Genomic DNA, 25342 nt, shown 5'->3' on the forward strand with positions numbered 1-25342 from the left:
GAGCTAAGTATCTCAGGCAGATGAGTGTAGGACAGAATCAGAAACCCAAGACTTCTAAGAAAAGGTATTGGCCACTAGCACATCCTCGGCCATGTGTCCCCTTCCCCAATAAGTCTCTTGCTTATTCTTCTAGTCAGTGGAAGGGCCTCAGGAGGAAACAGGCTGGAGCAAGTCTAGGGAGGGCTTTGCCAATTGTAAATTTGAACTGGATCCTAAAATTAATGGAGTGCCAGTGGAATTCCCCGGGGATGAAGGGTAATGTAGGAGCAGGCAGAGAGCAGCAGCACCAATCAGCACATGCTGGGGTGGGGTGAGTTATGGGAACAGTCTTCAGGTAGATGATGGGGAAGTTGCTTGGAGTAGGAAAGCAGAGGAGTGGCTGAAGAGGACGTAATGGCCTGAAAAGGGAAAATCCAAGCTATATTGTCACCAGCATTCCTGACTATGGGGAGGACCAGCAGGAGGAAGTGGATAATCTTCCCTATGGAGCTGTGTGTGGCTCCACCAAGGTTCCAGCACTATGTGGAGCTCATGGGAGACTGGATATAATCCTAAGAAACTGAAAAGTTTCTGTGTTTGCACTGGAGGATAAGCATGAGCAGGATGTGACCTGCAGTTGGGGCAAGAAGGTCTTTCTTCTACCTCTTGGAATCAATATACACCTTATTCAAAGCTATAGCACATGTTCAGGGAAAAAAGACCCCTCCCCAGCCCTCATCCATTGCTGGATGATCCCCCTTTAAGGTGGAAGTGTCCCACATCTCCTCTGTCACCTGGCAGGCATCCTTCTTGCCCTTGCGGTAGCCGGCACAAAGCATTCTGGGAGAGATCTGGTAGTGATAGGCCACACTGCAGATGTCCTGCTGGATCAGCTGCACATCCACCTTCTGTAGGATGTTACTCAGTTGCCCTAGGTATGGAACAAGAACAGTGGGTCAGTAACAGCAGAGCTCCCTGCCTCTCCTTGTTATCCCCAGACCACAGCCACATCTCACCTCTCTCTGTCTCCAGTTCATGGAAAGAGCTGCCACTTGGATCATATCTTCCCCCCTCCCCTAATCCTTACCTTAGCTTCTCACCTTTTACTTCTCACTTCACCCACAAGGCTCTACACAACTGATCCCTATTCAGCATTACCCTGCAGCTCTTTGCACCAGCAGGGCAGGAGGGGAGTAGAGCTGTTGGGTCGCCCTCAAAGTTATATAAGTATGATAGAATTATAATTATGTAGTAGTAGAAATAAAGATAGACAAAAGACTATATAGGTATGGTAAAAAGGTATGAACATCAGTTCCATGCTGTTGAATTTTGGCTAAGATCAAGTGTAGTATCTGTTCTTATCAGTTTAATATCTGATACGTCCTCTATCTGAGGACTATATATTAAATGGATTTTTGGAACAGGGAGATGGAATAGGAGCCTTGAACTCTATACCATTTTTTATTTCAACATTATCTTAATAAAATTATTAAATCTATTCTTATTTCACTCTGTAACAAATGCAAGGCCAAAGTGCTAATTATTTCAGGCTGGTACAGGACAAAGAGTCTGTGCTGGAAAGTGATAAGAACTTTGAGGAAATAATGCTGTTCTTCAAAACAACACCCTGATGCTCTTCCCCCGCGGGGGCCCCTTGTCATGCCTATGTAAATCTTGGTATCCAAAGAGGGAAAAATAGATAGTGGGATAAAACTTGTTAAATGAATCAAGAGTCATAGATTGTGTTGTTAAGTAAAAGAATGAATGATGAGTGCATGGAATTGAGAGCCTGAAGCAGGGAAATAATTGGTTAGTAAATGGTGCCAGCCTAATCCTAAGAATTTCAACCTTGATATCGATGGGCCGAAGAATATGCAAAGTGGAGATAACCGGATGACCCCCCAGAGGGCGAACCGGAATCCACCCAAAACGCATCAAGGAAGAACGAGAAGATAATACCTAGCCATCATGGAGCCGTCATGGATGTACCACCTGCTGATTGAGCTGATTGATGGTCATCTCAATTGTAAATTCAGCATGATGAAGCAACTTCCATAGACTTGTATTGAACCAGAGACCTATAAAAATTGGGTCCAGGGACTGTGTTCTTTGAGTCTGGTTCTACGACCACCCTCCAGGAGCATCGGATGCGCATCTGACAATGACTCGGCTCCACTCTCGTGTCCAGGCCACCTGGCCAGTGACTTGGCACAAGCAACATCTAGGCTGGTGACTATAGCAACCTTTATGTAGAACCTGTGTGTGAATGTCTGTGTGTGTGAATGGATCTATATAGAAATTGCATATAGGAATATTTTGTTGTATTTACAATAAATGTGGCAATGTGCCTTGTCCCTTTTACAAGATCCTGTTGGTATCATTTTTATGAGTGTAACAGAGCTATCTGGAGGATGACAATTCCATTTTGCAGCAACTTGTTGCGCTTTCAGAACTTGTTTTTGTCCCACAGTGGATTGAAAACATGGCCTTCTGAACATCCCCATGAAAACAGAATTGTGTTGAACTGTCCGGTTTTGGATCCAAACCAAAACTTTTCAATTCAGGAAGTAGCGTGGGTATGTGGCCTGGTGGTTAGGGCACTGGCTAGGGAGCTGGGAGACTCAGGTTCAAGTCCCTGTCCTGTCTGATTCAGAGCAGAGGTTTTCATCCCAGATCTCTCTGAATAAGGCAGAATCTTTCTGATGAAAACTTCATCCAAACTGCTAAGTCTCCATGACTGTCCCAACCAGCTCTATGAGGGGAACAGGAGGCCAGGGCCGGTGCAAGGATGTTTCGCGCCCTAGGCAAAACTTCCACCTTGCTCCTGCTATCCCCCTCCCCTGTTACTTGCTGCAGGCGGCCCCCCACCCCCGACCCCAGCCCACCTCCGCTCCACCGCCTCCTCGGAGCGCACTTTTGGCCGCCCCCAACCACTTGGCGGCTTAGGCAGCTGCCTAGTTTGCCTAGTGGTTGCACCAGCCCTGCAGGAGGCACATGGGCAATACTGTATGAGTGCAGCAGGCTGTAGTGACCCTCTCACCAGGGGCACAAGTTAGGACAGCCCTCAGGGGCTGCACTGGCTCCTGCAGCTGCTGATCGGAGGAAGTTCAAGCTGCAGCCCCTCCATCTGTCTGATGGTGCCTTATCCCTGCACAAGTGCAGGGCTATATCTGGGCCCAATGTTGTCCCTGCAGCCAGCTCTGATCTTCTCAAGCCTCTCTCGTTATTGCGCTTTGGCTCCTTTTCTTGACCTCAGCTCCACACCTTCTCTCATGCCATCCCTTGTGTTCCAAGTCTGGAACATCTCTAGCCTTTTTGTCTGCCAAGAGAGCTCCTGCTCCTCCTTGCCCACTTCTTTCACAAAGCTGTCCAGCATTGATCTTCATGACAATATTGCCCTGGGAATTCTTTCCCCATGTTTCATACTTACCTGTCTGAATTAAACACTAAGCTCATTGGCAGGGCACTGCAACTGAAACCTGATATAACTGGGTTCAACACTCCCAAAGGAGTTGTACCAGTCTACAACAGGTTAGAATTTGGACCCTTCTCATCAGTCAGAGAATTATAGCTATTATATGGACGGAACCTGTCACTGTAGGTCATTTAGCCCAGTTCCCTGCCAGGGTAGGATTCTTCCTTCCTATACTTTTACTAGTGCTTTGTCCAGTGTAGTTTTAAATGACCTAGGTTGAGGAGGGGTGTTACATTTTCCAAAGTGACACCTGATTTTAGGTGCCTCCATATTTGGGATGCTCAACGTCTTGAAGGGGCCTGATTTTCAGAGGGCAGGAGCTCAGCTCTTTCTGACAGTCAGGGGCACCAGCCACTTTTGGCTTCTACTGCTTCCCTTGGGAGACTATGTTGTTGTGTGCGTAATACACCATGCACACATATAGCTCCCCGTAAAGAATTATAGCTACAAAAATCCTTCAGGCTCCCTTCGCTTGCTGACAAAGACCCTTCTCTAGGTCTTTGGACCCAACGCCTCCAGCTGAGAGCTGTCCCAGAGCAGTGCACCTTCCCATCCCAGTCCTCCCAGGATGACCCATACTGTCATGAGTTTGTCCTAGGTCCTGCAAGCCCAGACAGTTAAAATCTCTCATCTTTTGGGGGACTTGTGCTAGTCTGTCTTCATGCTGTGATGTTACATCCATATGTGATAATTCTGCATGATGCAATATGATGATCCACTAGGGAGAGCTGGAGGCACTATTAGGGTAGATTGCAGTTGCAGTAGGTAAAGGGGGAAAGGGCACTGGCATATCAAAGCTTTCCATTATCTTTCAAGGAGCTTGGAACTGCAACATTCTCTGACTTTTGTTTGAGGGACCCTGCGTCAGATTCTTGCTAAGAACATTATGCCACACTGAAGCAACCAAGCCCTGAGGTGAGCCTCCTAGCGTCACAACAGAATTTATTTATTTGGGAGGAGATTTTCAAAGGCAGAAAGAGTAATTAGCCCAACTTTTCATGGGAGCTGGGTGTCTAACTACCTTTGAAAATCCCCCCTTCCTCCCCCCGTAAATCCTGGAAGAAAGGAGGATCCTAACAAGAGCAGCAAACATCCTGCATGTACCTCCTTCCTTGAGAGCCCCCCATCCAGTGATCCAGCAACGGAGGCCAGGTTCAAAGAGGTGGGAGTGGGCGGGCAAGCAGATGGGCTGAATGAAGGACGAGTTGATAACTGGGTGGTCAAGCTGGAGCAGGGCCACGTCGTAGTCGTGGCTGTCCTCCTCATAATACGGGTGCAGGAGGAGGCGGCTCACCTTGAAGGACACCTCATTCTGGCTGCTGACATTCTGAAAGTACTTGCCCAGGTAGACAGTCCAGATGGATGGGGAAGCCAATCTACTGGGGGCAAAGGGAGAAAAAGTGTGTCGGTGTTAGAGAGACAGGTGGGGCGTGCAGCACAAAAAGGGAGAGTGAGAAATTGGGGGAAATGAAGAAGAGTGAGGGAAGTGAGGAGAAGGCTGGAAAATCAGAGAGACAACGGACCGGCAAAGGAAAGGAAGGGAGCATGGGGAAAGTGACAGCTCTGTGAAAAGGTCAGAGAGGGAGGGATGTAAAGGAGGGGAAAGACATAGCTGAGGGCTGGTCTACACTGAAAACGTAGGTCAACCTAGCTACGTCGCTCAGCAGTGTGAAAAATTCACACCCCTGAGAGACGTAGGTAAGCCAACCTAAGCCCCAGTGTAGACAGCGCTAACTCAATGGAAGAATTCTTCTGTCAACCTAACTAGGATTTACTGCAGTGATGGAAGAACCCCTTCTGTCACTGTAGTGTCTACACTCCAGTGGTGCAGACATACCCTTCGGTTGAGCAAGGGTACATTACAAGGAGGAACAGCCCTAAATGGGAGCATAGATTAAATAGCACATACCTCCTACTGGGAAAAGCCAAGAGAGGTGGGGATTGGAGGTGGAGCAGTGGAGATGTTTAGATAGATTAGCTAGCATGCCTAAGGGGATGGGAGAGGGGAGAGCATGTTCCAAGTGGGAGGGTGAAGGGCAGAGAAGAAAACACAGTGGAGAAGACTGGGGAAAAATAACTGTAAGAGGCCTATTGTTTGGACACACGGTCCCTTCCACCTCTGTGCCTTCTCCCACGCTGCCCCTAATGCATGGGAAATACTCCCTGACAAACTCTCCAAACAGCTGCCACCTTCAGGGCCGGCTCAAGGCACCAGCGTTCCAAGCAGGTGCTTGGGGCAGTAGTTAGAAAGGGGCAGCAGTGTTTCCACGGCGGCGGCAATTCGGCGGCAGCTCCTCTGTCCCGCCGGCCGCGGCAGCAATTCGGCGGCAGCTTCTCCCTTTTGGCATCCGCGGCGGCAGTTTTTTTCACCGCTTGGGGCAGTGAAATCTGTAGAGCCGGCCCTGGCCACCTCATCCTCCATCAAATCCCTCCTTACGGTTCATCTCTGCCATGATGCCTCTGAACCCCAGCCTGCTGGTCCTAGCTGGGCGCATGCCCAACTGTGACTATTCCTCTTCCCCTTTTCTTCCTCCCTACCTCTAATCCCAGGACAAAATAATAATAGCAATAAAAACAAGCCCCACCCTACAAAATACATAACTAGCAAAGCGGTGCTAGTGTTCCACCAGATCCATCTGCTGGACTGTTGTAGCCATTTCCTCTACCCTTCGTCTGTGTGTGTCTCCGGATGGTAAGCTCCTCTGGGCAGGGATTTTCTCTCTTCGGTGCTTGCCCAAGTTCCCAGCAAAATGGGGCTCCGATTCTAATTAAGGCCTTTGCGGACTACCATATATAATTATTTACTATGAGTCACCTCTAGAGGGCTGTGACATGAGTGACAGCAAAGCTTGAGGCCCACTTTAAATGAGAAAAAAGAAAAGGAGGACTTGTGGCACCTTAGAGACTAACCAATTTATTTGAGCATGAGCTTTCGTGAGCTCCGGCTCACTTCATCGGATGCATGTAGCTCACGAAAGCTTATGCTCAAATAAATTGGTTAGTCTCTAAGGTGCCACAAGCACTCCTTTTCTTTTTGCGAATACAGACTAACACGGCTGCTACTCTGAAACCTTTAAATGAGAAGATTCCCAGGGGGTTGCAAGTCATCACTGGCCTAACACCTATCGGGTGAGGGGCCAATGTGCTGGTAGCTTGAGCTCCACCAATGCTCTCACCACATAAAGCTAGGCTGGGCTTCCCCCTGTGAGTCCCCATTTACTCTTTTCTCGCATGAAGGAGAAAAGTCCAATTGTGTATGTTTTTAGGGTTCATGACCATTGTGGAACCAGAGCCAAGCACAGAGCGAATGGGAGCTATGCAAGCTTCCCTCCCCTCTATGCCTTCCCAGAGCACCTCAGCACCTCCCTGCTACCACAATCTTGCCCTCATACACACACATCTCCAGCAGGGCTTCCCAGGCCTGACTTCCTTGTTCCAGCTCTGAGCCACTACCGTCAATGGTTCCGAAGTGAGTGGCCATTCTGTGACGTGGTTCCAAGTTGGTTTAGGCTGAGACCCAACCGGCTTTGATGTGAAAGCAGTCTGAACTCGGTCTCCTCCACAGCGCTCTTCCCTCACCATTTACCTGTCATCCTGGAAGCAGTGAGCAGCCGAGACCACCCACCGATCGGCAATCAGCGTTCCACCACAAATATGGCTCCCACGGACCTGAAGGCTAGCCTGCCATGGCCATTCCCCTTCTACAGAATTGGCGCCACCCACAATCCGGTTCAGAGGGGCCTGCCATCCACAGTCTAAGGAGAGGAAGACATAGGAAGACAAGGAGCAAAGACATCAAGTCTGCCCTTCCCCTTTGCTTTACTGACTTTCCAGTCTGCCATTTACACCATTTATACCCTTGGCCATTTACACCCTGCCTGGCACTGGCTGGAGCCATTTTATAGCATGTCAGGGCTGAGGTGACTGAAAATTCCAGTGTGAGGTTTTTCCCTATTATTAACACAGGTGAACCCTGCACCACCTTTCCCACACGCTTGAGCTCAGTCAGCAGCAGCTGGGACACCCGTGCTGTGAGCCTCCTCTCAGCAGTGCCCGGTCTGTGCCAGTCAGTGTTCTGTTAATGTGAGCTTCCTCGGAGCAGCGTCCCACTACTGGCAACCAGGACTCCAGCAGTGCAAACCAGGGCTCTGGTAGAGCGAGGTTCCTCACAGCAGGGCCCAGCCAGCACTGTTCTTAACTCCAGGAGTGGGAGCTTCCCCCTGGCAATGCCTAGGAGAGTGCCCTCCCTTCTCACTCCTCACCACAGTGCTTCTCATCAGACGAGTCCTTGCAGTCAGTGGTGGAGTCGCACTGAGGGTTGGGTTTCTTCACGCAGCTCCTGTCTGCACACTGGTAAGTGAAAGGCCCGCAGGGGACTCCTGGAAAGATGAAGTTGGTTGGGGGAGTAAAGGGGAGAGACTTGAATGAGGGTTGGGGGATTTCAGTGGAGAGCATGGGGCAGCCAAAAAACTCCACGTCAACCTTCTGCCTGGGTGAACCCCTAGATTAATGGGTGGGAGTTCCCTCAGTAATACCCCTGTATTAGCTGGTAGGTTAAGAGAGAGAATGTTACTAGCTGTACTTTGGTGTTAGCTGGTAGCAGGGTCCTGATCTGGGACTCAGCACAGGAATTTTATCAGTAGCTTATTAGAGAGACAAGGTGGGTGAGGTAACATCTTTGATTGGACCAACTTCTCACCAACAAAAGCTGGTCCAATAAAAGCTATTACCTCACCTCCCTTGTCCCTCTAAAATCCGGGGACTGACACGGCTACAACAACACTGCCTGCATTGTTAGCTGATAGGGGGAAATTTATGGCTACCCAGCAGTCTCCCCTCCCTACCTTCATTGCACTGCTCCTCATCACTCCCGTTGACACAGTCCAGGTGTTGGTCGCAGACCTTGGTGAACTCTATGCAAGTGCTGTCCTCCTGACACTGGAATTTCGCCGAGCACACTAAGACCAAAGCACCCGGAAGAAACGGGTGGGATTCAGAAAAGCAAGGCAAAGGGAAAGAGCGGGTCTCTTATCCCTCAGCAATACCCACCACTAGTCACAAGGGGGCTTCAACTGGAAACACCATGTGGTAGAGGAGAAAGGGACTTTGGGTATGTCTGCACTGCAGCTGGCAGCGAGCCGCCCCACCTGGGCGGGGCAGTCAGACTCGCGCTAGCGGGGCTCGAGCTAACTGCAAATAGCAGTGGGGACGTTGTGGCTCCAGCAGAGACTCAGGCTGGCGCCCCGAGCTCAGACCCAGGGGTCACGTGGGCGTGAGAGCCTGATCGGCAACATCCACACCGCTACTGTTAGCGCCCGAGCTCGGCCCCGCGAGCGCGAGTCTGTCTACCCAGGCTGGGAGGCCCACGTGGTGTGAGGGTTAAGAGACCAGCCCATTTTGCCTCTGGAGTCCTGGCATCAAATATAGGACAAGTCATGTGTGAAATGAATTGGGCGGGTGTGGGGGGGGACACTCAGCCTTGTCACATATTGTGCCCATCACACAGCCCCGTTTTTGGCAAGACTGGCCAGCTTTGTTTAAGAGAGACTAAGGGAGTACATGAGAATTTAGGTGTATCAGCAGAGCACCAATGTGGTATAGCGAACAGAGCACACCAGAAAGGTGCTGTGGGTCAGGACTGTAGTGCGTGGACAGAGCTCTAGGAGAGGCAACATGGACTTATGCACTGAGCAGAGGAAAGCAACAAAAAACAAAGTATGCATCTGATGAAGTGAGCTGTAGCTCACGAAAGCTTATGCTCAAATAAATTGGTTAGTCTCTAAGGTGCCACAAGTACTCCTGTTCTTTTTGCGAATACAGACTAACACAGCTGTTACTCTAAAAGAAAACAAAGAGTAGAAATACATGGGTAGCTTTTCATCATGGCAAAGGTTCCACATAGTCAGCGATTACAAGGTCAGAAGAGACCGTTCTGATCGTCTAGTGTGGCTTCCTGCATAAGACAGGCTACGGATTTTCACCCAGGGGCTCCTGCTTCAGGCTCAATAACTTATGGCTGAGCTCGAACCTATATTTTAGAAAGACGCCCCATCTTGATTTAAAGCAGGTTAATCACAGAATCATAGAAGAGTAGGGCTGGAAGGGACCTCGAGAGGTCACCAAGTCCAGCCCCCTGACAGGTGTTTGTCCAGCCTGTTCTTAAAAACCTCCACAACCTCCTTTGGAAGCCTGTTCCAGAGCTTAACTACCCTTATAGATAGAAAGTTTTTCCTAATATCTAACCTAAATCTCCCTTGCTGCAGATTAAGCCCATTTATTCTTGTCCTGCCTTGAGTGAACATGGAAAACAATTGATCCCCGTCCTCTGTATAACAGCCCTTAACACATCTGAAAACTCTTTTTAGGTTCCCACTCAGTTTTCTTTTCCCTCCAGTTTTTTTAACCTTCTTTCACAGGTCAGGTTTTCTAAACTTTTTCTAATTTTTGTTGCTCTCCTCTGGATTCTCTCCAGTTTGTCCACATCTTCCCTAAAATGTGGCGCCCAGAATTTGACCCGGCACTCCTGCTGAGGCCTCACCAGTGCCAAGTAGAATGGGACAATTATCTCCCATGTCTTACCTATAACACTCCCATTAATAGACCCCAGAATGATATCAGCCTTTTTTTCAGCTGCATCACATTGTTGATTGATATTCAATTTGTGATCCACCATAACCCTATGACAGTATAAGGGATACCATTCCTTTGGGGTCAGAGGCCTGTCGCTAGCTGACTGGTGGATTAGCCTCACCTGCTGCACCTGGGAAAAGAGCTGGACCGTAACTGGCTGAGCCTCAGAAAAGAGGGCAGCAGGAAATGGAGGGGTGAGATGGCCAGACCCTCCTGAAAGCTGAGGGGGCTGTGTGCTTAATACTTTCTGCTGGAGCAACTGTACAGAGGGGTTGCTCCAAAAACCAAATGGACAGAAGGGAGACTGTGTGAAGTCCTCCTATTCCTGAGGCTCTGAGGTAAGAGCCAGGAGAATGGGTTGTGGCACTTCCCGGTGTGAGGGATGGATTTGGGGAAGGGACTGCTTAGCCTTTGAAGGGGTTTTTGATTTGTTAAGGTGGCTTGAAATAAAAAACAACTAAACCTGCTGGAATCTGCTTCCCTGGATTCTTTGAGAGAGCTCAGACTGAATTACACTGGGGAGTGAACTAGCTCAGCAAGAGCAAAACCTGGCCTAGTGCTACCACCTAGGCAGCTAGTCCCCATTTTGTAGTTAGAAGACAAGGAGTACTTGTGGCACCTTAGAGACTAACCAATTTATTTGAGCATGAGCTTTCGTGAGCTACAGCTATGCTCAAATAAATTGGTTAGTCTCTAAGGTGCCACAAGTACTCCTTTTCTTTTTGCGAATACAGACTAACATGGCTGTTCCTCTGAAACCTGTCATTTTGTAGTTGTGCATTTGATTTTTCCCTTCCTACGTGAAGTCCTTTGCACATACCAACAAATGTAGTTCTGTGGCTTCTCTTTGAAGTCTGTTTTTAGAAGTTTTTTTTCCTGAGGAATGACTACTTTTAAATCTGTTATAGAATGTCCAGGGAGATGGAAGTCTTCTCCTACTGGCTTTCGTATGTTACCATTCCTGATGTCTGATTTGTGTCCATTTATTCTTTTGCATAAAGACTGTCCGGTTTGGCCAATGTACATGGCAGAGGGGCATTGCTGGCACATGATGGCATATATCACATTAGTAGACTTGCAGGTGAATGAGCCCCTGATGGTGTGGCTGATGTGGTCGGGTCCTATGATGGTGTCGTTAGAGTAGATATGGAGACAGAGTAGGCAATGGGGTTTGTTACAGGGATTGGTTCCTGGGTTAGTGTTTCTGTGGTGGGGTGTGTAGTTACTGGTGAGTATTTGCCCCAGGTTGGGGGGGCTGTCTGTAGGTGAGGACTGGCCTGCCTCCCAAGGTCTGTGAGAGTGAGGGATCATTTTCCAGGATAGGTTGTAGATCATTGATAATGTGCTGGAGAGGTTTTAGCTGGGGGCTGTTTGTGATGGCCAGTGGTGTTCTGCTGTTTTTCCTTGTTGGGCCTGTCCTGTACTAGGTGATTTCTGGGTACCCATCTCACTCTGTCAATCTGTTTCCTCAGTTCCTCAGGTGGGTATTGTAGCTTTAAGAATGCTTGATAAAGCTCTTGTAGGTGTTTGTCTCTGTCTGAGGGATTGGAGCAAATTTGGTTGTATCTTAGGGCTTGACTGTAGACAATGGATCATGTGATGTGTCCTGTATGGAAGCTGGAGGCATGTAGGTAAGTATAGCGTTCAGTAGGTTTCCGGTATAGGGTGGTGGTTATGTGACTGTCACTTATTTGCACTGTAGTGTCCAGGAAGTGGATCTCTTGTGTGGACTGGTCCAGGCTGAGGTTGATGGTGGGGTGGAAATTGTTGAAATCCAGGTGGAATTCTTCAAGGGCCTCCTTCCCGTGGGTCCATATGATGAAGATATCATCAATGTAGCGCAAGTAGAGGAGGGGCGCTAGGGGACGAGAGCTGAGGCAGTGTTCTAAGTCAACCATAAAAATGTTGGCATACTGTGGGGCCACGCGGGTACCCACACCAGTGCCACTGACTTGAAGGTATAATTTGTCCCCAAATCTGAAATGGTTGTGGGTGAGGACAAAGTCACAAAGCTCAGCCACCAAATGTGCCATGGATCTTGGGTAGCTAGTGCAAATTTAACACCATTAATTTGGGCTTGAATAGGGACTGGGAGCAGCTGGCTCACTACAAAAGCAATTTTCCCTCTTGGTATTGACACCTCATCAGGTATTGGAAGTGAACCACATCCACCCTGATTGAATTGGTCTTGTCAACACTGGTTCTCCACTTGTAAGATAACTCCTTTTTCTTCATGTGTCAGTATATTTATGCGTGCATCTATAATTTTCACTCCATGCATCTGACGAAGTGGGTTTTTTACCACGAAAGCTTATGCCCAAATAAATTGGTTAGTCTTTAAGGTGCTACCGGACTCCTCATTGATTTTGTGGATACAGACTAACACAGTTACCCCTCTGATACTTTGCACTTATCTTTATTGACTTTTATTTTGTTGAAATTGGACCAATCCTCCAATTTGGCAAGGTCCTTCTGAATTCTAATCCTGTCCTCCAAAGTGCTTGCAACCCCTCCCAGCTTGGTGTCATCTGCAAACTTCCCACTCCATTATCCAAGCCATTAATGAAAATATTGAATAATACCAGATACAAGACTGACCCCTGTGGGACCCCACTAGAGACATACCCCCAGTTTGACTGCAGACCACTAATAACTACTCCTTGAGTACAGCCGTTCAATCCGTTGTGCACCCGTCTTATAGTAAATTCATATTTCCCTAGATGAGACTGTCATGTGGGACTGTGTCAAAAGCCTTACTAAAATCAAGATATACCATGTCCACAGCTTATCCACTAGGCCAGTAACCTTGTCAAGAAATAAATTAATTTGGTTTGGCATGATTTGTTCTTGACAAATCTATGCTGGCTATTCCTCATAATCCTATTATCCTCTAGGTGCTTACAAATTGATTTTTTTAATAATGTGTTCCAGTATCTTTCCAGGTATTAAAGTTAGGCTGACTAGTCTATAATTCCTGGGATCCTCTTTTAGTCTTGTTCCCCCTTTTAAAGATAAGTACCGTTTGCCCTTCTCCAGCCCTCTGGGACCTCACCTGTCCTCCATACATTCTCAAAGATAATTACTAACAGTTCTGAGATTACAGAACTAGCTGAAGCAATCACTTTAGAATGAATTTCATCAGGCCCTGCAGAAGAGAATGGCATGCCCAAGGTTCCATGCTAGGACTGGTGTTTAATATATTCATTAATAATTGAGGGAAAAGAGCGCAGTGAGGTGGCAACATTCGCAGCTGCTGCAAAATTATTTTGGTTAGTCAAGACTAGAGAAGACTGCAGCAAATTTCAGAGGGCAGCTCATTAACAGATTAAAGAAATTGTTAACAAATGCTCAGTAATGCATCTAGGAAGAAGAAACTTGATCTGTTTTAAATTCACTAACCATGCAAGAAAAAGTCTTGGATGTCACCTAACTAGCTTATTGAAAGCTTCCATTCCATGTACAGCCAGGCTCAAAGGGTATGTCTACACTGCATTGTAATCCCAGGTCGGTGGGACCTGGGTTTGTGGACTTGGTGTTACCAAGCCTGCGCTTGAGTGTCCACGCTGCATTGTAAACCTGGGCTTACAATTGCTGGACGCAGGTGTCTGAGCTGTGCTAATGTGTCCACACTGCACTACGCAGACATTCTGAATGGGGTCTGTGGCTTCAGCTGCATCTACACATCAAAATGACAGGGCCTGGATCTGAGTCACAGCAGGACTCGGACACTGAACCACCCCCCAGCATGGTCTTAAGACTCAGGTCCTGAGTGTTTGCTGACCCAAGTCAGACTGATTTGTGTGTGGATGGAAGGGGGAGTTGGCTCAAACCTGAGGTATAGCCTGGGCTTAGCATGCAGTGTGGACATACCCTAAAAAGACAAGCAAAGAGTCCGGATCTATCAGGAATAGGAATGAGAGTAATACTGAAAATATTCTAATGTTGTTCTATAAATCAAAGGTGCGTCTTCACTTGGAATACTGTACCCAGTCCTGGTTAGCCCGTCTACAACAAAACTAGAAGACTACAAAGCCACTACATTACACATCTTCAAATCCTTCCTTAAGCCCACCTTTGTCACACTGTCTGCAAAACACTCAACAGTGGCTCAGGCACTGGTAAGCACTGGCCACAGCACATGACATGTATTACGGTCGGCTCACTGTTACCTCGTGCTCCCCTTGCTGTTTGTTGCATCTACTTGTTGTCTTTTGTCTTATCATTAGATTATAAGTCCTTTGGGGGCAGGGACTATCTGCTTGCTATGCTTGTGTGAACAGGCCCAAACTCAATGGGGCTGGGGCCTCCAGGCACTGCCTCAATATATTTATTATTTATGTAATAATTAACACAAGGAGTTCAGATGATTAGAGGCCTGGAAAAATCTGGAATAATAAAAACAGAGATTTAAAAGACTAGGGCTGTTTACTTTAGAGATGAGATGAAAAGGAGGGGGCTTGACAAGCACACAGGACAATGAACGTGGTAGAGAAGGTAAATCGGGCTGCTTCTTTTTATCCATTTTAATAATACAACGACACAGAGACATTGAATGAAACTGAAATGCAGCACATTTGGAACTGAAAAAGGAAATACTGTCTTTTTACAGCCAACTCATAATTAGCCTGTGGAACTCACAGCCACAAGATATCAGAGGCCAAGAACTCACAGACTTTAAGGCCAAAAGGGGCCATCAGGATCATCTAGTCTGACCACCTGCACGTCACAGGCCACAGAACCTCACCCACACACTCCAATAATTGGCCTTTAATCTCTGGTTGAGTTATTGGAGTCCTCAAATCTTGATTTTAAAAACTTCAAGTTACAGAGAATCCACCATTTACACTACTTAAAATGTGCAGGTGACCCGTGCCGCACGCTGCAGAGGAAGGTGACCCCCCCGCCCCCCGATCTCTGACAATATAACCTGGGGGGAAATTCCTTCCCAACCCCAAAAATGGCAATCAGTTAAACCCTGAACATGTGGCAAGACTCACCAGCCCAGAAACCTGGGAGAGAATTCTCTGTAGTAATGCAGGGGCCTTCCCCATCTAGAATCCCATCACTAGCCTTTGGGGATATTTGCTAATAACCGTCACGGCAGTCTCATCATACTGTTTCTCCCCTGTAAATTTATCAAGATCAGTCTTGAAACCTGTTATGTTTCCCCTCTACTCCCCCAGCACTACTGCCCTTGGAAGGCTGTTCCAGAACATCACTCTGATGGTTAGAAACCTTCATCTAATTTCAAGCCTAAACGTATTGATGAATATTTTATATCCATTTGTTCTTATTGCCAACATTGGCCTTTAATTTAAATAACTCCTTTCTCTCCCGAGTGTTTATCCCTCTGATGTATTTACAGAGAGCTATCATATTTCCCCTCAGCCTTCATTTGGTTAAGCAATACAAGCCAAGTTCCTTGAGTCTCCTCTCATGAGGCAGGTTTTCCATTCCTCTGATCATCCTCATAGCCTTTCTCTGCACCTGTTCTAGTTTGAATTCATCTTAATAGGGTTCTAAAAAGGATCAGACATTTAGAGGATGAGAACATCCACAGCTATATAAGACACTGGGGAGGACACAACTAGAGATAACAAACCCTCCTGCTTCGAATCAAGCACTAACTGATGGATTTAGAAAGAAACTTCCTCCATGGACAGGTTTAGTCAATAACTTTCCACAATAAGGTTTTCTGTACCTCTTATTGAATCATCTGGTGCTGGCCATGGTCAGAGACCAGATACTGGGGTAAGTAGAGCCCTGTGAGACCCAGCACTGTGATTCTTATGTTCCTGTGAGCACAGGACTGTGAGTTTCATGGGAGGCCTGGAACAGCAGGGAGGGACTGTTGCATGCCAGGACTAACAGGCACGGGCAGCGTTGCATAGAGGCCCATAACTCCTCATCCCATCCCATCCTCAGGGCATGAGACCAAGAATGCCAAAGTTCTAGTGCCAATCCCTCCACTGATTTGCTGGGTGGCCCTGGGCAAATAATCTAACTTTCCTCTCTGTTCCCCCCACCCCATCTGTAGTAATACTAAGAATACTTCCCAGGGCAGCTGTGAGAGTTAATTAGGTGATATTTGCAAGTGGTTTGACAATACAAAGAGTTTGTGAGGGGGCTGTACTCCCCACACTGGCCCTGCCAGAGCTGAATTAGGCCAAGTGGGCCCAATCAGCCAATTAAACTGCAAACGACAGTGCTTTAAGCTGTGTGGAGGGAGCTATTTAGAAGGAAGCTCACCTGTGAGGAAACAGGTGGGGCATCTATAAAGACAGGAGGCCGGCAGCAGCAGTGTGTGAGGACAACAGGGAGGAAGCCTGTAGTCCCTCTCCCTGAGGTAAAGGAGAAAGAAGGGGGAGAAGAAGCACAGTAGGCAGAAGTCTAGGGCTGAGAGCAGTAAGGTGGTGAAGATGCCCATCTTAACTACTTCACTACAGGGCCCTGGACTGGAACCCAGAGTAGAGGGTGGGCCTGGGTTCTCCTACCATCCACTGCAGAATGGCACGGTTAAGGGCAGTGGATACAAAGGCTGCCGGAGTCGGTGTAGGAATGACTTAGTCAGGGCAGCAGTGTGAGGACTGCCTGACGCTGCTTGGGGAGAGATTTTGAAAGACTACCCTGGAAGAGGAAGATCTTAGTGAACTGGATGGAGGGCCAAGTCATGAAGAGGAAGCAGTAGCTCCTAGGTTGAGAGAAGGGTGCAGACTGAAAGAGAGAAATGGAGTGCAACTGCAGGAAAGGGTATTGGCCTGATGGAGCTAATACCCAGAATGGCCAGCAGGCAGCACTATCCAATGGTGAGTAGAGTACTCTTACACAGAGCTCTGCTGTGCGAGCACTCCATATGTTATGGGTGGCCAAGACTGTGGTGTGTTGGCAGAGCAGCGTGGGACACTCAGGCCTAGAACAGCAGGTGGGGCTGTAGGCCAGGACTGAGGATCACTGGCAGAGCTGTGGTGGGAGAGAGGAGTATAGTTTTGTTTTTTTTGGGGGGGGGGGGGTTGTTTTCAGGGGAGAGTGTGAACGCAGTCCCCCACTACCACAAATTATGAGGTCAAGTTTCCTGCATTTGGGGAAATTGCAGGGGTCAGCACACCTGCAGTGCAACGGATGAGCCTCATCCTTGGAAAACTACCTTTGTGGTCATGGCACGCACTGTACTAGCAGTGTGGGGGTAGAGGAATGCTGCAGGTTGGACACTGATTTATTTGAGGAACTTGTAGATCTTGGCGTATGGAAACTGTTTCTACTGCCCCATTTTCTGGGGCCAACTGTCTCTGTGGGATATATGGCCTCGAGAGTGCGTGGAGGAGCCTGGTGCGCGTTGAGCTTTCAGTCTCCCTTCCTAACAGACTGAAGCAGTATGATTCTGGTGGACTGAAGACTGACTGCCTGCATGTAACCAGGCCAATGCCTTTGTTACTTTCACCCCCCTGACTGATGCAGTGAAGTCTCTGTGGGGTTCTCCTGTCTCCCCCAGAGATCCCCCATTAGAGAGTTGGATTTGGACCATGGAGACCCACTCCTTTGTGCAGGAGAGGGTTGAACTGGGCTGAAAATCGCTGAGGAGAGACGGGGTAGAAATAATGGATGACGACTCACCACAGTTCCTCTCGTCCAGTCCATTGGGGCAGTCTTTGATCCCGTCACAGGCTGGGACGCACAGTCCATTGACAGAACAGAGGAACTCCCCGGGACAGGCTAAAAAGAATCACAAGGGAATGTTTAGTCCCCATTACAGGACCTCCTAAAAGCAAAACACTGAGGCTCAAAAGTGTGTGGCTACAAGCGCTATTGACCTTGCCAGCTCTCCATGGATGTTTGCTCCGTGCTTGCTATGTTTCCAAAGTAATGGCAGCCCCTGGAATCCGTGCATACGCACCCGGGCTAGGCAATGGGGGTATTGAAAGTTTGTAACCAATGCAGGTCATATGACAGGGTCCAGGAAATCAAGGGCAATCTCTCACCAGAACTCCTGGGGGCTACACTGTTATTACATCCTGCCACACCAGGCATGATACTGGGATAGATTCCCTGGGGGCTGTTACAAAACCCTGGTCAGGGACATGAAAGAGGTGTCCCCATGACATTCAGGGAGTATGTAGAGAGGGACCGTGTACCCTGCCAAGTACTGCACAGTGAGACAAGACAGACTTGGAGAGAGAGAGAGAGTGTGTGTGTGTGTCAGGCTTTGTTTCTCACACACACACACACGGATTTCAAGGAAAAGCCGGAAATAACTCTCCAGGAGCCTTTGTGATTGAAACAGTCATTTCAAATTAAAATAAGCTAAGGCATCTAATTCCAAGGCCAGCTCAGTAATACAGAGGCAGAGGTGAGTCTACCTGTGCCTAGGTGTACGGTCCCTCAGTACCTCTGAGCTGTGCATATGATCAAGTGTTGTGTGTTTGTGTGTCCATGGTTCAGAGTGGTGTATGCGCACACATTCATGAGGGTAACGTGCGTCTGTACCTATAGGTGAGTTTGTATCTAGGACTTGGCATGTGTGGCTCTCAACACGTGCCAGGAGCTTGAGAAACCTGCTGGTGACTGGGTAGCAGTGAAAGATGCAGACTACATTCTCAATCAGTGTCTCTAAGCTATAAGAAGCCCCGTACTCACGATCAGATTGGTTATAGAGGCTGTAGGCAGCCTGCACTCCAGGTCCGGTTAGGGAGATCTGAGAGGTGAAGCTGATGGTGATGCCGGTAGAGGACACAACAGGAATTCGCTCGGCATAGGCTTGCAGGGTCCGCAGGCCACACAACCTGATAGAGAAGTACAGGCAGGATATCCAAGAGTTTGTATGAAGGAGAAAAAATGTCGTCGTCAAGGGAAAAGGGTGTTGGGGCAGGAAGGTTCCATGGCACTTGAGAATTGGGATCTGGACCATGAGAAGGAGAGAACCACAAGGACTGGGATAGCAGAGATGGGGAAACACTCTCTGTATGTTTTGGGGATGTAGAGTGGTGTTGCTCCTGGAAATGCAGGGGAAGCCAGGCTTTTTCAGCAGACAGGCCATCCAGCACCACGCTCTGCTCTCCACTGCACCAGCACTTAGCTACTTGACTGGAACGTCCTGAGGCCAGAGCAACTCCGGAGACATCACTGGTTTTACACTAGTATAACCAAGATCAGGGGCTAGCCCCGAGTGCCCAGAGAAAATGAAATGTGTGAGGAAGCAGCCCTAGAAACTGATGGAGGGAAAGGAAAAGAGACATGCTAAGGGTGAGATGGAGAGAATTTGAAATGATGGCGAAAGTAAACACCATTTAAAGTTTGTGAGAGACGTGTAATGGTTCTGGATGTTCCGGACTGAACAGCTTTGGGGAGAATATTATGCACTTGGTAACAAAAACCAGGCATAGGGAATTGGTGTCATGGTTGTCCTTCTGCAAACAGGCCATATTTTATACACAGGCCCAAATTCTGCTCTGCTACCTCAGCATAAATCCAGAATGATTCCACCTACTTTGGAGGCATTAATCCTGATTTAGCCCTGTCTGGGTAAGAGCAGAATTTGTGCTTTCTAAACCAGTGCTATTTCTATATTGTCTTTCCTATGAACTCATGTCCTAGATCTTCACATGGCTAAATAAGAGTTAGGGAGGTTGGACTAGGGAGAAAAGAAGGAAAAAGTACATGCAAGGAAGGGATGCAAATAAAGGGGAAGTTGGAGACATACAAGACAGCTGTTGCTGATGACAGGCTGTGACACCCATAGTGGAGAGTCTGAGGTCATTGGAACAATTCCCTGGATTGGGTCCAAAGACAGAGGTGGCTGAGCTCAGGTGAGCAGCAGAGACAAGGTCTGCATGGTAGGTTGGAAAAAGCCCAAACAGAGTTTTAAAATAAGAGCACAATTTTGAACAGGCTCCTGAAACGAAAGTGGAGCCAGCTGGAAGGATCTGAGAATGGCAGTGCATTGGCTGTGCTTCTTTGTACGTGGGAGAAAGTGGGCAGCAGCAGGCAATGCATGATGGCAGCTGGGCTTAGGGACGCCATAGAGAAGTCTTTATAGAAGGGAATTTTTAATAGGCAAAGCAAGAAGAGGCAGAGACTCGGAGGCAGATTTGTGCGGAGGAAGATTTGAGGCAGTAGCACACAGACGATACTGCAGAGGTGGTGATAGGCACATTTGCAAACACAGGAGGTGTGGGAGGACGCCAGGGTTGCACAAAGTGGGGGAAACAAGACAATCTGCTTTACGCAGCACGAGGAAGAAGGGAAGTTGATAGCGACATTGGAGAGGTTTGAGGATGTTGCCTTTGCCCAAAAGAAGCACGTCTCTCTCTCTGAGATGCTTTTCTGAAGGAAGCTGAGGCAAAGCAATACATTGACTTGATCAAGATAGGCAGTCAGTGGACAAGGAGGAGTTACTAGAATATTGAGAAAGATATAGACAACTGAGTGCCATCAGCACAGTAGTAGCAGTTACGGTTAATAGCACAGATCAAATGACTGAGTGGGAGCAAGAAGATAGAAGTTACAGCTGGCAAATGTTTCCTAGCAGACCTGGGGACTGGCTAAACCGGAGGTCTGGGGGCGAATTCAGACTCATGGAGAAGTAATCTGGGGTTGGAGATGGAGAGTGATAATCCAGCAAGAACATGAGCACAGACCTTCTGTTCTGAATAATCCACTGGCCTTGAGTACACAGCAGATCATACTTCTGTCTCCTCAGTGTGTAGCCATCAAACCATAGGACAACTCCGTAGTCGAGAGATGGGACCTGCATGGAGAGTGGTCCAAGAGCAGAGATCAGAGAGCAGCAGCAAGCTGTTTCCAGCCAAACAAATGGGACCCATTGGCATGAAAGGGGCAAATGAACGCAAATGGGAGAGCAGTGAATTCACACAGTACCAAGCTGGCAAGAGTTAGGCACAGTCTACACAGGCACCAGGCCACTGCCCCCTCTGGCCACCACCTTAATCCTGAAGTGTGGCACCCTCAGTCATTCCAGGCCTGCCTCCCAGACCTCTGCCAGAGCCCCTCAGTCATGGCCTCCAACACTCCCTGCTAGACCACTCCTACCTCCCCCTAAACACCTTTCCCATTGCACCATCACTGCTGGCTGTTCCAGCCCTAGATCCTACTTCCAGCCCTGCCAAAGCATCTCAGCCCTGCAGGAACCCTGCTGCTCCAGTCCTGGGGCCTTGCACCTAGCTGTGCCAATGCACTTCTCTCCTCATCCCTGCTACTCTAATGCTGGGTCTTGGTTGAACTGAGACGGGCTGGATTTGAAGAACAGAAGGTGACTGCCTAGTGAGTTTGATAGTCACAAGTCCAGGGTGGAGATCTAGGCTGAGAGCCACAGCCAGAATTGGAAGTATTGTAAGGCAATGATTCCCAGCCGTTTCCTTACAGGAAACCTCTTCCCGCGCGCCTCCCCGCAACCTTCCTCCCATCTAGCTGGGGATCTAGGGGGGACTCCCTCCCATTTAGCATTACAGGAAGAGCTGTGATCTCATGACCTTCTGTTTGAGACTCTCTGCTGTAGGGTCTGCAGAGATGAAACTGCAGGGCACTCAACCCCCGCCCCCGCCCACACATCACTTGAGTCTGAGTGGAGAGGGCATTGCCACGGAGCAGTGGTGTAGGGGAAAAGGTGCCCTGGCGCTCTGTCCAAAGCCACTACTGTGGAAAGGTTTGGCTAGAGAAAGAGGAGGAGCCACGGGGGGTGGGGCTCACCGTCATGAGCCAGGTGCACTGTGTGTTGGGCGAGTAGTAGCTCGGGTAGTGTGGAGTGTTGATCTTCCCCTGCAGTTCCAGGCCTCCCTGCAGCGTTAGATTCACCTGGCAGTCTGAAAACAGACACCCCCCCACACACACACATCACCTGGGAAAACTGGATCCTCAGAAAAAAGGGACATGCCTCACCCACAAGAGAAGAATGGAGGAAGACGCAGGCTACGCGTTTGCTAGAGACCCATGAAGCTGTTTGCTGTGCTCATGGTCTGTGTTCTCTGTGGGACCAACATCATGCTTTCCCAGTTGGGTTCACTGGGAGCACCAGAAACATCCCAGGGGAGCTACTTCCTGACGAGGGGGGCCCCTCAGAAGCAGACTGCCGAGACAATCAACTGCAGGTGTGGTTGCCTGCTTGGCTTCCTACATTGCTATGCCGCCTTCCCACAGTGCGTATGTGTCGGGAAGAGCTGGGGACGATAGGGTGAAGGATCATAGTGCAGGAGATGCCAAGAGACCAGAGCTGGAGAAAAGGGCAGTGGGTACAGCACAAAAATGAGTAAGTGTCTGAAAAAAGAGGAAAGGCCAACTGGGAAAGGCTACAAGCTGTGATCTCGTGAGCTAAGCCAGGGTCAAGCCTGGCTTGTATTAGCTTGGGAGACACAACAGAGAAGTGTCCAAAGCAGTGTTGCTGCTGTACCCGGCAGTGCTCTTCCCTCTGACTCTCTGCCATTGCTCCAGCCTGGCGTTAGGGGTTACTGAGACATTAGTGTGGCCTTCTGTCAGTTGCCTTGGCAACCCCAGCCCTGACCGCTCATGGTTATTAAAGTTCCCATGGCACTTCGTGCAAATTAAGGTTGTTAACCTCCTTCTCTTGGCCAATTTCGAATAGGAATCTGTTCTGCTGACCTAAATTCCCCTGTGACTTTAGCTGAATGCAGGACTCCTCACTTCTATCTATTGCCATCCTTTTTTTGGCTGCCATCACTGGAGCATCTAAGTGCCTCACAATCTTTAATGAATTCCTATTCCAAGCCATTGTGTGGTGGTTCTATGTGCTGTGAAACAGCTGCCATATTCCATCTCAATGGAGGAGTATCTTGTGATGGTGGGTGAAGTGACCTGTAGAATACGTGTGAGGCTAACTGACAAGGGGTCTGCACTGTGTGAGCTCTCCCAGCTCCTTCATTCTCCACGCTTTCCCTCCAGCCTTCCTCACCTTCAGAGGGCACAGCCTGGGCAGTGAGGATGAAAGGATCGTAGTAGCTGTACATCGCTTTCTTCCATACCACGGACATGACGTGGCCCGAAGAAAGGACTTCCACCATGGGCTCCTGACGGCTGCAGCCATAGAATCTGAGAGGAAAGAGAGAGCAGGAAGTGTGAAAGAGGATGGGAATGAGTAAAAGCAGTGAGGAAAGGAGAGGAGTGAAGTGGTGGTAAGAGACGGAGGGGAGAGAGGGGATGCGATTATTCAGACCTTTAACTTCAGTATGTTGCTAGACATTAAGGCCCAGATCCTCAAAGGTGTTTAGGCTTCTGACTTTCATCAAAATCAATGAACATTAGGAGCCTAAATACCCTTGAAGCTCTGGACCTAGTAACCAAATCAAGGTATAGCACAGAGAAAAGGGCTCAGATCAGGGTGGGGGAACATGTCCGCACCCCTTGTTAGGATCTTCATCTTGTCTCAAACCAGACCACCTTCGTGAGGACTCTGAGACCATGGGGTCCCCCTTGTGACGCTATGCCCCATATTCTTCTTAGAGAGATGCTTATGATATGAATATGGCATAACTAAGATATATTTTATGCAAAATGGATCATGTGAGGTATCACTGGAAATGTTATGATTTACTGTATATGATTATCCATTTGTATGCATATATCATTTCTGTATCTGAAGTTAGGAATATTGACTATAACAATTACAACTGTGTTTACGCTTGGGGGAACACCCACCAGACAGTGTGCAATCAGCCTGGATGGGCCATTAGGAAGGACAATAGGACTTTAAAGATACTAATCTCCCTCCTTCCTGAGAAGTTTCCTGGGAAGTTGCTTTGACACTGCAGGGTCATGTGTTCATGTCACCTAATACTGGACACCATCTTGGACTGCTGGTATTTTTCCACTAGGAGGGGGTGGAGGGTCAAACTGGGAAACAAAGGATTCCTGCCATATGCAAATCCTATTTAAGGCTGGGAAGTGAGTTAATCTTGGTGGTTCTTTACTGCCTCCCTGCCCAAGAAGGAAGACTGCTGCAAACACCTGAAGAAACAAAGGAACCAAGCTGTGGGGCAGGGAGCGCAGGTGAGAAAGGTCTAGCCTGTGGAAAGAATACCTGGAGATTTAAGCTGCAAGCAGTGCATCTTACTTTCAAGAAACTCTAATCTGCATGAAACAACATTTAGGGTGAGAATGTGCTACTATTAACTAGTTAATTTAGTATATTAAGCTTAGGTTGCGTGTGTTTTATTTGCTCAGTAATCTGCTTTGATCTGTTTGCTATCCCTTATCACTTAAAATCTACCTTTTATAGTTAATGCACTTGGGTTTTTTGGGGTTTTTTTTTGTTCTATAACCAGTTTGTGTAATTCATAATGGGGAGGGCAAAAAGCTGAGCATATCTTCCTCCACATTGAAAGGGGGAGCGAATTTCATGACCTTATGCTATATAGATCTCTCCACAGTGCAAGACAATATAGTTTTGGGTTTACACTCCAGAGAGTGTGTGCACCTGAGTGCTGGGCAATCCCTGAACTGAGTCTTCCCACACAGAGCTGATCTCTGTGTCTGTTTGCAGCTGGGTGTGTCCCTATCTGTGTGTGTGCAGCAGGACAGGGTGAGGGAGCCTAGGCTGGTGGTACGCATGGGCTCAGTGGAACCGCAGTGCACCAGGTGGCACCCCAGAAGAGGGACCAATCCCTCATCCATAAATCAGTTATTTTAGACCCTTCAGGAGCCCTAGTTCTCCCTCTCATCTTAATTTGTGCCAGACCCCATTCCTAAGGAATCTTAGAGCCAGATCTTCAGCTGGTGTAAAATCAGCAGAGTTACACTCAAGTCAGTGCAGCTACACCAATTTATACTAGCTAAGGATCTGACTGACCACCTTCCTACCGCTCACTGTACTTGATATCAGTGTCATACAAAAGCTACCTACGAGGTGATGAGATGGTTCTCCAGTGGCCCAGCTGCATCATACATGGCCAGCCGGTCCCTGCACTCTGGGAGGGTCCACTCCAGACGTAGTTTGATCATGTGGCCTTTGGGACCACGGAGGTGCCAAAGACAACTGGAGGCCAAGTAGTCAGGGCCCTTCAGCCTGAAGACTTCCTCTGCCCTGATGTGGCTGTACCTGTAGCAACCTGAATCCATGAGACAAACAGAACCCCAGAGTGCTGTTAGCTGAGTGTTGGAAGGGGCTCTTACCAACAAGATACCCTAATGCTGACCAATACAAACCCCTACTACAGGGTTAGGTTCTGTGTTAGCCCAGTTCCTCCCAGTGATCTCAGTTTACTGTCACACTTTACCCTAGTTCCTCCCCGTGACACC

At 48.3% G+C, this 25342-nt stretch overlaps 1 protein-coding gene and 2 non-coding genes across 3 annotated transcripts in view; 1 reads left to right on the forward strand and 2 right to left on the reverse strand.

Moving 5' to 3' along the window:
* The window catches only part of TMPRSS6 (transmembrane serine protease 6), a 31907-nt gene that overhangs the window by 334 nt on the left and 6231 nt on the right, over positions 1-25342 (reverse strand). The window contains exons 6-16 of the mRNA XM_048833133.2: positions 24948-25152; positions 23001-23137; positions 21785-21897; positions 20716-20825; positions 18716-18861; positions 17696-17794; positions 8299-8412; positions 7717-7833; positions 7041-7209; positions 4559-4833; positions 774-910 (exon numbers count right to left, since the gene is read on the reverse strand). Of these exons, the coding sequence (XP_048689090.1) occupies positions 774-910; positions 4559-4833; positions 7041-7209; positions 7717-7833; positions 8299-8412; positions 17696-17794; positions 18716-18861; positions 20716-20825; positions 21785-21897; positions 23001-23137; positions 24948-25152 (1622 nt within the window). The remainder of the gene's footprint in view (positions 1-773; positions 911-4558; positions 4834-7040; positions 7210-7716; positions 7834-8298; positions 8413-17695; positions 17795-18715; positions 18862-20715; positions 20826-21784; positions 21898-23000; positions 23138-24947; positions 25153-25342) is intronic.
* LOC125630724 (U2 spliceosomal RNA) lies at positions 1287-1470 on the forward strand. Its single transcript, XR_007354773.1, has one exon. It is a non-coding gene; the product is annotated as a U2 spliceosomal RNA (small nuclear RNA).
* Positions 17102-17263, reverse strand: LOC125630720 (U1 spliceosomal RNA). The gene has a single exon (XR_007354770.2). It is a non-coding gene; the product is annotated as a U1 spliceosomal RNA (small nuclear RNA).

Source organism: Caretta caretta, chromosome 1 (assembly GCF_965140235.1).
Source record: "Caretta caretta isolate rCarCar2 chromosome 1, rCarCar1.hap1, whole genome shotgun sequence".
Lineage (NCBI taxonomy): Eukaryota > Metazoa > Chordata > Testudines > Cheloniidae > Caretta > Caretta caretta.